Below are 12211 nucleotides of genomic sequence, written 5' to 3' on the forward strand. Positions count from 1 at the left end.
AAATACCACATTTCAGGCACCGACGCCAGGTAATTTAAACAAGCAATTCTCAGCTGTTGCCCCTCATTACAGCTGAGGTTGAGTTAATTTCTTCTCAGTAAATATTACACGGCTGTGTTTTGGATTTGGAATAAGAATGCTGTTGATAACACAGTGTGTTTGGTATGTTGCCAAGTCGTGTTAATTCTAAGTCAAGCACCTTTTCCCCCCCGCCCCGCCTCTTGTCTCACGCTCTGCCAGGGAGGCGGTAAGCAGATGAAAGTGGGAGGGAGCATGGCCAGGACAGGTGACCCGAGCTGACCAAAGGCATGTCCCACACACAGAGCGTCATGCCCGGTGTACGAACTGGAGGAGTTACCTGGAAGGGCGGATGATCTGGTTTCAGGAAGGGGAGGTCTGGCCCAGTCAGTGGGTGGTGAGCAACTGCATTGTTGCGCTTGTTGTTGCTTCAATTATTAAACTCCTCTTATATCAACATACAAGTTTTAATTCGATTCTGCTCCGCATTACACCGATGTGAGAGGACAAGAAAGGGAGGGGCGGCGGGGAAGTTGAGCGGCGACCTGCTCCACCTCCAGCTGAGGTTAAAACCACAACAGCTATGCCTTCCACACCCCAGTCCGCCGATGCTCGGTGCGCAGGCGGCGGCGCGGATTGCAGAGGAGGCCCTAGCGCCGTCCTGCCCACGGGAGGGTCTGCCATACCCGTACCGCCCCGTACCGCCCCGTACCGCCCCAGCACCGCCCCGGCACCGCCCCAGCACCGCCCCAGCACCGCCCCGGCACCGCCCCAGCACCGCCCCGGCACCGCCCCGGCACTGCCCCGGCACCGCCCCGGCACCGCCCCGGCACCGCCCCGGCACCGCCCCAGCACCGCCCCGGCACCGCCCCGTACCGCCCCCGTGCCGCCGCAGCACCGCCCCAGCACCGCCCCGGCACCGCCCCGTACCGCCCCCGTGCCGCCGCAGCACCGCCCCAGCACCGCCCCAGCACCGCCCCGTACCGCCCCCGTGCCGCCGCAGCATTGCCGCAGCATCGTCCCCGTACCGCCCCTGTACTACCCCCTCACCGCCCCCGTACCGCCCCGCCCCCGTGCGCCCCCATCGCAGGCCGGCAGAGGCGGGGCGGTGTCTGTGCGTGTGTCTGTGCGTGTGGCTGCGTCCGTGTCTGTGGCCGGGCCGCGGCCGCCATGCTGTCGCTGGCGCTGCTCCGCCGCCCGCTCGCCGCCGCCGCCCGCCTGGCCCTGCCGCGCTGCGGCCCGCAGGTAGCGGCGGGGGCGCGGGGCGGGTGGGGGCGATACCCTCCGGGCGAGGCTTGTCGCTGTCGCGACGCCGTCTGTCACGAGCCCGCGTGCGGGAACGGGCGGGCCGAGCGCCGGGCCCTGCCCAGAGTCGTGTGAGGTCCTTTGGGATCCGTCCCTGGGTCACGGGATCGAGTCAGTTGGAAAAGACTGCCGAGATCAGCGAGTCCAACTCATGCTCGAACACCCCCACCCTGTGAGCCAGACCGTGGCAACAGGTGTCGCGTCCAGCCTTTCCTTAAACATCTGGAGGAAGGGAAGGTCTCCACCACGGCCCTGGGCTGCACGTTCCAATGTTCCATCACCCCTTCTGTCAATAATTTCTTCCTGGTGTCCAATCTGAACCGTTCCCGCTGCAGCTTGAGACTATGAGCTCTTACCCTGTTACTGTCCTCGGCCTGCGAGAAGACGCCGACCCGCGCCTGGCTGTACCCTTCTTTCAGGCAGTTGTATAGAGTGATAAGGTCACGCCTGAGCCTCTCCTCCAGGCTGAACACCTCTAGTTTCCTCAGCTCCTCCTCATAAGACTTGTCCTCCAGACCCTTCACCAGCTCCATTGCCCTTCTCTGGAACAGAAGTGGTCCTGCAGTGTCCCACTATCTGCCTAAGCAGCAGAAAGCTTCAGGGTCTCTCATTCTCCCACAGTAATCCCGTGTGGGCCCTACTGCAGGCTCCCCACACAGTCAGGATCCTGCAGGGATTTGTAACAGCCCGAAGGAGCTATGACTCATGGCAGCCAATGATGTGTCATGCTAAAAGGGCCATTGAGGAACAAAGCCTTTGGTTTTCACCTTCTGTATTCAACGACCTGGAAGTGCAGCCAGTTGGGGGTCAGGCTCTTCTCCCAATTAACAAGTGGCAGAATTAGATGAAGTGGCCTCAAGTTGTCTAAACCAGGAGAGGTTTAAATTGAATATTAGGAAAAATTTATTCGCTGAAAGGTTATAAAGCACTGAAACAGGCTGCCCAGGGGAGTAGTCGAGTCACCATCCCTGGAAGTGTCTGAAAAATAGATAGATACATCACTTGAGGATATGATTTAGTGGTGGATGTGGCACATCTGGATTCACAGTGAATAGGATGATCTTAAAGTAATTTCTAAACATAAACAAAAATAACAAAAGTTATGTGGCTTGAGTTGCATGGTGCTCATGCCTGCAGATTCTTGTGAAATAGGATATGTCGAAAATCCATCCTGTAGCTGCCTCTGTGTAAACATGGGCTAAGGCCAAAGCTGTGTTTTGGCCTTCATTTTTCATGTTTTATTTGAGGGGTGAGTAGCATGTTCCAAGTTATTGAGGCAGGTGCAAAAGTATGCTTAGTTAGGGACTCCCAAAGTGTTTTGTCTAATATGAACAGAAAAACTGTTCTTGATCAGCCCTTGGGAAGCAGCCAGTAAAGGGCTAGGTTGTGGACTTAAGCAATCTTGTGTTTGAATGAATCACTCTTTCCCAAGTGTTGGTATCTTTTCCTTTGGTTTGCCAACAATATATAATTTGATAATACTGGCATTAGATTGCAAGTAGAAAACACAATGCAGTAGCATGAGTTGGTTGAGTAAGCACAACACAGGCAGATGTTGGTGTTGCTTCCCCTTTGGTGGCATCTCAGCAGCCTTGCTTCTGAATGATATCTTTAGCCAAATACATCTTGCTGCTGACTTCCTGAGAAGGAGGTTGAGAGAAGGAAAATCCTTCTTTGTTATGAGCTATTAATTAAACAGTTGAATGCATCAAATAAAAGACACATCATAGTCTGTTGCATTGCCAAAAGGAGTGGCAGCAAACAATGGACATTGGAACTGCTTCCAAAGAAAAGTGGCAAAAGTTCCTTCATAGTGGACATCATGAAGCAAGTACCCTTCTCCCAATCTGCAGCAACAGATCCTTTTGTGATATGGCATTAATTAAAGAATACAACTTTCTGGGTAGAGACTTATTTTTACTATTTTTTCTTACTATTTTCTTTCAGGTATGCCTTGCTACGGGGCCCAGACAAGATAATGGCGTTTTCTACGAAATTCGCACATATGATGTTAAGCCAGCGAAGATGAAGGAGTTTTTGGAAGCGATAGACAAGTACTTGCACATTCGCACGGCTCACTCGGAGCTGGTGGGATTCTGGTACTCAGAGCTGGGAGCCATGAACAGGGTGTTTCACATTTGGAAGTACGGTATGGTCAGCATCCCTTTGCGCTGCTCTGCTCTCTTGTGTGTCCCCTGCCTCCTAGGCAAGAAGGTGAGGGGAATGCTTACCTGGCTTTTATTTGTTACTCTTACTGTGAGGAGGTGCCCCCAAAACATTGCTCCTGTACTGATTAGTGACAAGAGCACTTCAGAGATTGTCAGGACAACTTTGACATCTTGGGATGAGAAAGTTGCAAATGTTCTTAAACAGCAGTCTCTGTTCAAAACTGGTACGATAGAGGAACTGTGTCAGAGTGTTTCATTCATGGTGAATATTTTTAATTTAGAGTCAGTTCCACAAATGTCTTGAAACTTTCAAAACTAGTGGAGAAAAGGAAATATGCACATATATGCAGCCTGTGTGTGTTTATAGGCATGTAAAATTGTTCTTGTATTTTAGCTCAGAGTACCAGTCACTTCCATAAAAAAAAAAATGAGCATGCAGTTTGCACGCTTAAACTCCTTTCTGCAGTGGATCTGTAATGAGGTAGGAAGCCACTCCACCAGGTCTGACTTCCCAGGCGTGCAGAGTGGTTTTTTTGCAGCTTTAACCTTGCTAGTAATACAATTTTTGCAGTATGATCAACTTTTTATGTTGTTGGAGTCGGTGCTGACATGGAAGGTGCAAGTGAGCCAAAAAAAGCTATGATTATGCTAAAAACTAGGTGTGTTGGTTGTGCTTTTTGTGGAGCCAAAGGGAAGTGATACTTGGGTTACAGAGGGGTAGGAAGGCACACTGGTATAATTCCCCTTGAACACCTACTGCAGTCCAGGTCTATCTGCATGTTGAGACAGTGTGGTCATTGAAGTCCAGTGCGATCACAGTACCTGTTTAGATTAAAGGATCACTCCTTTTGTTTTGGAGGGATGAATCATGGAATCATAGACTCTGAGAATTGTTTGGTTCCTCTCAACCGTGTTGCTTAGGGCCACATCCAGCCTGGCCTCTAGCACTTTCAGAGACTGGGCATCCACAGCTTCTCTGAGCAATCTGCTCCAGTGGCTCAACATTCTCGGAGTGAAGAATTTCTTCATTAAATCCAATCTAACTCTTGCTCCATCCCAGAAGATATTTAAGGCCAGGCTGGATGGAGCTCTGAGCAACCTGGTCTAATGGCAGATGTCCCTGCACGTGGCCAGGAGATTGAAACTAGGTGATGCTTAGAGATCCCTTCCAATCCAAGCCATGCTGTGATTCTAAATCTACCCTCTGTCAGTTTAAACCCATTCCCTCTTCTCCTGTCATTACATGCCCTTGTAAAAAGTGCCTCTCCAGCTCTCTTATAGGCTCCCTTTAGCTGCTGGAATGCTGCTGTAAGGTCTCCCTGGAGCCTTCTCTTCTTCAGGCTGAATAGCCCAAACTCTTTCAGCCTTTCTTCACAGGGGAGGTGCTTGAGCGCTTGGATGATCTTCATCACCTCCTCTGATGTCAGTCATTCTTCCCTCATCCACCAAAGCTGTAACCCCATCACAGAAGGCCACTGGATTAGTCAGGCACAGTTTGCCCTTAGGAAAGCCATGTTGGCTGTCACCAATCACCTCATGTTCTTCTATGAGCCTTGGCATCATTTCCATAAGGATCTGCACCTTGATCTTGCCAGGTACAGCGGTGAGACTGACCAAGCTGTAGTTCTGCAGTTCTTCTTTATGTTCCTTTTTGAAAATGGGATGCCATAACTTCTCAAATACAACGAATTGTGGCTTAGCCACTTCCTCTGATAGTTTCCTCAGGACCCACGAATGTGTCTCATTGAGTCCCATTGATTTGTGCACCTTCATGTCCCTTAGATGGTCTCAGACTTGAACTTTTCCTACAGCAGGTGGTTCTTCATTCTCACAGTCCCTGCCTTTGCCTTTTGTGACTTGTGTGGTCAGGCTGGTCCAGTGCAGACCAAGGCAAAAAAGGACATTAAGCACCTCAACAATTTTCATTACCTGGGCAGCCATGTCTTTCTTTTCCTTCAAGAAAGGGCATTTCATTTGTCAATATTTTGAGTTCACTTGCATTTATAAATTGTCCTGCTTCTCAGAACATTTTAGTCTTGGCTATTGTTACTATCTCTAAATAAAAAAAAGTAATTAAAAAAAATCTGTGGGAAACCTTTTAAATGCAAAAGTAACAGAAAACCTATACCTTTTGTTTCCTAACAGTGTTTTACATGTCTAATTGTGGTGGTTCGTCCCCCCCACCCTAAGACCACACTGTGATCTGAGAAATGAACAAACTTTACCACATCCTTCCTCCTTGATTCATCAGATCTCTTTTTACATAATTGCTATATTTCCCTCTTAGACCCAAGATACTGATATTTCTCAAGATTCTTCCCATTCTCAGATGCTGGATTTTTCATTTGTAATACTGGGAGCTGTCTGCATAAATGTATTGCTTAAGATGCCTCTGCAGCCTAAGCAGTTGAAATTCACACTCTTAATTAAGTGGATTTGTTTTGCATTAAGGAAAAGAAAAAGAATAAAAGGTTTAGCTTTTGGGCATTTAAGATCTTTTTATGTAACTGAACACACAAACATTAATTCTACACTTTTAATGTCATTTTATATAAGCCAAACCACATTTATTAATTTTTTTCTTTGTAGGCTATTACTTCTGATTTTTATTTCCACTTCATTTCTGTATCCACTGTGCTTTCTCCAAATCTTATCCTTGGTAACTGTTGCTCCATCAAGTGGTCCCTGCAGTTGCCATATGTAAACCTTTTTTAACAGTAAAATTGCTTAACTTACTTTAACTATTTTGTAAACTTACTTGGAAAATTTCATGTGGCTTGAATCCATTTTAATTTGGGAGCTAAAACAGATTTTGAAGGTAGTTTTGCACAATTTAAAGGAAACTTACCACATCTGCTTTGAGCTAATATGATGCCTAAAAATATTAGTTTCAAAATTAGGTAAGTATAGTTTGCCTTCTTGTGATTATACATTTTGATTTGGCCTGATGTGATATCATATGCATTTTCATGTTGTTTTTTTTTTCTTTCTTACAGATAATTTTGCCCACAGAACAGCAGTCCGGCATGCACTAGCAAATGACAAAGAATGGCAGGGAAAATTAATCTCTGTGATTCTCCCCTTAGTAGAGAAGCAGCACAATGAGGTTGCTTATCTGGTGCCCTGGTGTCAACTTGGGAAGCCTCCAAAGGAAGGGGGTGAGCTTATCTTTTCTTTTGCAGATTGAAGTTACTAACAAAAAATGGCTTAAAGTTTAAACCAGGTATTGCATAGTTTTATGACCCTTTATATAACAAAGGCATGTACATGCACCCATGTGGAAAAGGTGACATAACACAGATGAGGGACAGTTTTTCAGAAGGATTTTACACTGACATACATCAGTAACTGACTAGAGCGCTGATCCTTAAGGTTGTTAATTATCAGGATTGTGACTTGCTAAATGAGCACGCAAAATGGTAATGTCACAGTAGTGGTCAGAGCAGTCATCCTGGACTTTGTCTGTCTATCAGTGAGAGGGAATTTCCTGCATCATCATTGTTCTCTTTCACAGAGAGATTTTCCTCTATCAATTTGCTTTGATGTTACTGCTTCTTTCACATAAAGTTTAAAAGATTCCCTACTTTTTTAAAGATACATGAAAGTCACACATAGGGATCTGCTCCTTGACCTTGCCAGGCACAGAGGTGATACTGACCAAGCTGTAGTTCTGCAGTTCTTCCTTATGTCTCTTTCTGTAACAATAATAGGTTAGGTGTAGAAGTCGTGTCCCTATGTATTTTAATTCTCTCTGTAGCAAATTTGGTATTAATAATATTTACTGTTCCCCAATTTATGAACATTGGCAGGCTTTCTTGCATGAAGAGACAGGGAACAGACCTTGCTTCAGCCCTCAGCACATGTATAGATAGAGTAATCTTTGTTGTTTATTTCCCCAGGATTTGGAATTTTATGCTGCTACTGTTGAATTTGAAAGCAGTCTAGTTTTCTCTAAAATCTGGAGAGGTGACTTCAAATACTGTTGCAGTTTATCTCCAGCCCATTGCTGGAGAGTAACAGCAGACACTGCCAAGTAGCAAGTGTCTGGCTTTCTACTACTGTGTCAACAACTGCGATCTGAAGTAACTACCTGAACAGAAAGAAGACAAGTAACTTTTAGTGGGACTGGAGTTTTTTGGCAAATTATGCCATTTCTGTACAAATAAGGGAGCTCGCTTGGCACAGCAGAGGTGCTAAACTAGTCCTGCTGTGTTGGTTATGCTGTCAGATCTTACTGTGATCAACTGCCAGGAGTCAAAGAGGTTTGTAATATCATAAACCACTTCAATGCCAGAAAACATCACCAGTCTTAGAAAAGACACCCGGCATTGCTCAAGCAGCCACACAAATCCCTCAGACAAGTATGAGCATTTGTGATACCTGCAAAGTAGTCTGAATGTCCCGAAGTTTCCATGCAACATTGAAAATTGAGAAGCTGGGCTTTGTGTGAAACCTTCTGTTCTTCAGGGCCCCGGTACTTAGATTTACCCTTGAACTAACAGCAGCTAGTGAGCCTGTGCTCTTGTGAGCCTCTGGAAGCTGTGAGCTCTTTTGCGTGTTGGAAGGAAAGGGCAGTTTCCTGCTGTCCCCAAATGGAAGGGAAACGTTATACTGATCTCACAGCAAATACACTGTGGCTATGAGACACAGTTCAAGATCTGGTATATCAATTTATATTTCCTTCCTTGTGGCAGTGTTTGCCTTTTCTTCTAGGTGTATATGAATGGGTTACTTTCCAGATGAAGCCTGGTGGGCCAGCATTGTGGGGTGAAGCATTTCGAGCTGCAATCAATGCTCACATCAACACAGGATATACCAGGCTGATTGGTGTTTTCCACACAGAATATGGATTACTTAACACAGGTACTCATCAGTTTCTGATACAGACTTTGGCATGGGAAGGGGCAGAGGCAGAGAGACAAGCCCCTGTCCTGGACCAGGATTGGCCAGCTTGATGGAAATGTTAGTGTGGATCAGCAAGGTCCTGTAAACAGTCCTTGAACCCAGCTTTGTGTATTGGGTTATAGGCTTAAACCAGTTGCCACAGTCTCAGATCTGATGTTAATCTGATGTCTTGTTACTGCAAGGCATGTAACAGATGAAGGCAAATTGCTAGGACTTAGAGTATGTGCTGTATTGCAGCATAATAGTGCTCAGCTGACTTTATTTGTACTTCCTCAGTCCATGTGTTGTGGTGGAACGAGAGCCCAGATCACCGAGCAGCAGGAAGACACAGTGCCCATGAAGATGCTAGAGTTGTAGCAGCTGGTAAGACATGATGAATCTAGAGAACTCACTTGTGTTACCTGCATGCTTGCTGAGAAAAGTATTACTTTTTACTGGAATACTGTCTTAATTAAATATACATTTAATTTTAGTGCGCGACAGTGTCAGATTCTTGGAGTCCCAGCAAAATGTGCTTGTGATTCCTCTGCCATGCTCACCGCTGAAGTAACCTTCTTCTAAAGGATGTAACTGATGACAGAACAGACAAGATGGAAGTGCTGTCAGCAAGTGACATGGATCCCCATATCCTCATCAGCTGAGCTATTCTTTTGTTGACAAAAAAATAGATGCAAAATGCTTATCCACTAGCAATGTAAATCAGCACTCTTGATCCCAATCATTAAACAAGAAGTTGATGATGATGTTCCTACATCTCCAGGACAAAGAACTTGAGCCATATCATGATACAAACCATGCCTCACCAATCTTCTATTTTAATCCCTAAGTTCTTAATAATTTTTGCATACCTAGATCACTTATCAAACGGAATAAGTGAAGTGCTTTTGTCCAGCATTCCAGCCAGGGATGGTATCATTTTTATAACACACTTTGATGCCTCTTATAATTATCACATCTAAGTTATTCCACACAGTTTAAGATGATGCCTAAAGAGGCTACCTGGAACAGAGGCTGGACAGTGTTAAAGGAATAAAGTATGTATTTACTAAAAGGCCTTCAAAGGATACACCTTGGGCAGTACCAGAGCCTAGCCGTGGCTCCACCCAAGATGGACAACTGGTCATGAGTTTTCACCCTTTTATAAGTTTTGGTTTATTTACATATTGGGGTTAATTGTCCAATTACAGCTTCAGGTTATCAAGTCCCTCTCCTCAATCCGCTATTTCCACTTTTTGGGCCTGAAACCGTAATGGTGCCCTTGGTTCTCAGCTGTCTAACTAAACTGTGAAGAGAACTTGCTAACACTTTATATGAAATTCAGACTCACACACCAGTGAAGTACAGAATCTGATAAGGCATCAAAAAAGGAAACTCCCAGATATACCTTACCCAATTATGTTTTAATCAGACTTCTCACTGGGATGCTTTATATTAATTTTGAGCAATGTACAACATCAGTGTTGCTGGAATTGCACTTAAGTACAACAATGAGGCTGATTAGGTAGTGTATCCTAATGAGTTCTGCCATGAGACTTTTTACTTAATAACTTGTTACGGTTCATTTCAGGCTTTTCCGTTTTTGTTCATGAAACACAAGCTTTGCCTTGAGTATTTTAATATTTGTTTAGGATGCTAAAGCTGATTAGCCCTTCTTGTTCTATTGTGTCATCAGACTCAACTGATCTACATGTGCTGGCATTCTCTGAAATACTTTTTTTGTCAGACTGTTAAAAGCTAAATAAATGAGCATAAAGCATTCATTTTTAGTGTTTATGGTTCAAGCTCTTACTCTTTTTAAACTATGAAATGATAAATCCCATTCTCCAGGTACAGTATTCATTTTGCAGGTCTTGTCTTTTGGTCAGCAACAAATTACTTTAGAACCAGTAAGCTAAAGTGAATAACAATAGGGCAGAGGGCTCATGGGCTGGGAAGTCAAACTTCTATTTTGTGTACAGTGGTACAGAGCACCCTCTTCTGCAATTTACAGGTATTGACTATAAATTGCAGAGCATTTGGGAGACTTTTCTAGATGTTAATCATGGATCTGCAATGAGCAATTGAGTACTCAAAAAAAAGTATCTTTGTGCAGTTTGCCTAATGATTATTGCTTCTTTAAAGTGCATTAAGATCTCACAGAAAGCACTAAAATGAGATCTAGGCCATTATGGTAATGTCCAAGGTGGCTGCATGGGAGATGGCTGCTGTAGTTAAGGAAGTGTAACAAGTCCCAGCTGCTATATCCATGTCTTCATCCACTGCTCCCTCCAACAAAGCCATTTTTAGCATTCTCAGGGTGGAACAAACAGTACTTCAGAGACCCCTGGCTTACATTTTACAAATCAACTTTATAAGGTACAAAGAGCTGATGAACGAGTATATTGTTAGAAGAGTTTTCAAAGGAAAATTTTTTTTTTTTACTAACAAAAACATGGGCTGAAAAATGGGACGAGAGAATTAAAAAGACTTTTTTCATTTGAATGCAAGAATTGTTTCACTGGGATTTTTTTGTTTGGTTGGGTTTTTTTGTTTTTTATAATTAAAACTATTTTCCTCAACAGTAGCATTGAGAGTAAAGAACATTCAAGATGTTAGAGGTGTGATTTATCCTGAGGTGCCAGCTGGACACTAGATCAAGACAAAAAACCCAGGAAATTAAGAGGGCTGGGCAATCATCAAAGTTCACATGAAGTTCAACAAGGGAAAGTGCCAGATTCTGCACCTGGGATATGGCAACGCTGGGGCTGGGGAACAAGATGCGGGAAAGAAGCAGGAATGGGCCCTGAGGTGTCCTGGTCAATGGCAAGTTGACCATGAGTCAGCAGTGCCCTGGCAGCCAGGAGGGCCAGCTCTGTCCTCGGATGCATCAGGCACAGCATCACAGCCAGACAAGGGAGGGGATTGTCCTGCTCTGCTCTGAGCTGGGGCAGCCTCACCTCAAGTGCTGGGGGCAGGTTTGGGTGCCACTGATGCCTTTTGGGAATATCTAAAAACAGGCCAGACAAAATTAAGGGGAATAAAAAGCAGTTACATTTATTGAAGGCCCTTCAGGCAGACAAAGCCCCCTGCCAGGGGCTACACCCAAAATGGACAACGAGTCATAGGCATTCATACTTTTAAGTCTGGTCCATCTGCAGATTGGAGGTTAATCTTCCAATTGCAGCTCCAGGTAATGAAGTCACTTACCAAGTTTGCTCCTCCCAACTCACTTTTGTTTTGTTGCCTGAGACAGGAACGTGTCCTTGATTCCCAGGCCTGGAGAGGAATTGTTTTGTCTGACAAAAATGGGGAAAACAGGAGCTAACACTCTACATGGAGTTTAGAGTTATACGCTAAAGAATTGCAGGATTACAAATATATGAAAAATATAAATGCTAAAATCCTAAGGCATTATTACACTGTAAAAAAGACATTAAGCCACAAGAGAGGATCAACAAAGATGGTGAAGAACCCTGAGGGGAAGCCAAAGGAGGAGCGTCTGAGATCCCTTGGTTTGTTCAGCCTGGAGGAGACTGAGGGGAGACCTCACTGCAACTTCCTCATGAAGAGGAGGGGCAGACACTGATCTTGTCTCTTTGGCACCTAGTGACAGGACCTCAGGGAATGGCCTGAAGTTGTATCAGGGGAGGTTTAGACTGGGTATTAGAAAAAGGTTCTTCATGCAAAGGGTGGCTGGGCACTGGAACAGGCTCTCCACAGAAGTGATCACAGCACCAGCCTGGCAGAGTTCAAGAAGTGTTTGGCACATGGTATGATTCTTGGGGAATGATGTTGTGCAGGGCCAGGAATGGGACCTGATGATCCTTGAGGGTCCA

The 12211-nt window shown here is 45.1% G+C and overlaps 1 protein-coding gene across 1 annotated transcript; it reads left to right on the plus strand.

Annotated features, from left to right (window-relative positions):
- Positions 1–1053: 1053 nt before the first annotated feature.
- NIPSNAP3A (nipsnap homolog 3A) lies at positions 1054–10156 on the plus strand. The gene is made up of 6 exons (XM_014882403.2): positions 1054–1263; positions 3271–3472; positions 6488–6649; positions 8205–8354; positions 8673–8759; positions 8870–10156. The coding sequence occupies exons 1-6, from the start codon at positions 1189–1191 to the stop codon at positions 8944–8946; spliced, it is 753 nt and encodes a 250-aa protein (XP_014737889.2). The 5' UTR covers positions 1054–1188; the 3' UTR covers positions 8947–10156.
- The last annotated feature ends 2055 nt before the right edge of the window (positions 10157–12211 follow it).

This window comes from Sturnus vulgaris, chromosome Z (genome assembly GCF_052056855.1).
Source record: "Sturnus vulgaris isolate bStuVul1 chromosome Z, bStuVul1.hap1, whole genome shotgun sequence".
NCBI lineage: Eukaryota > Metazoa > Chordata > Aves > Passeriformes > Sturnidae > Sturnus > Sturnus vulgaris.

Bases quoted from the DNA above. Each gene is read 5' to 3' on its own strand.
- NIPSNAP3A (XM_014882403.2), top strand. From the start codon at position 1,189: ATGCTGTCGCTGGCGCTGCTCCGCCGCCCGCTCGCCGCCGCCGCCCGC. The intron at 6,650-8,204 runs GTGAGCTTATCT...CTTTTCTTCTAG, and splicing joins GAAGCCTCCAAAGGAAGGGG to GTGTATATGAATGGGTTACT. The intron at 8,760-8,869 runs GTAAGACATGAT...ATTTAATTTTAG, and splicing joins TGCTAGAGTTGTAGCAGCTG to TGCGCGACAGTGTCAGATTC.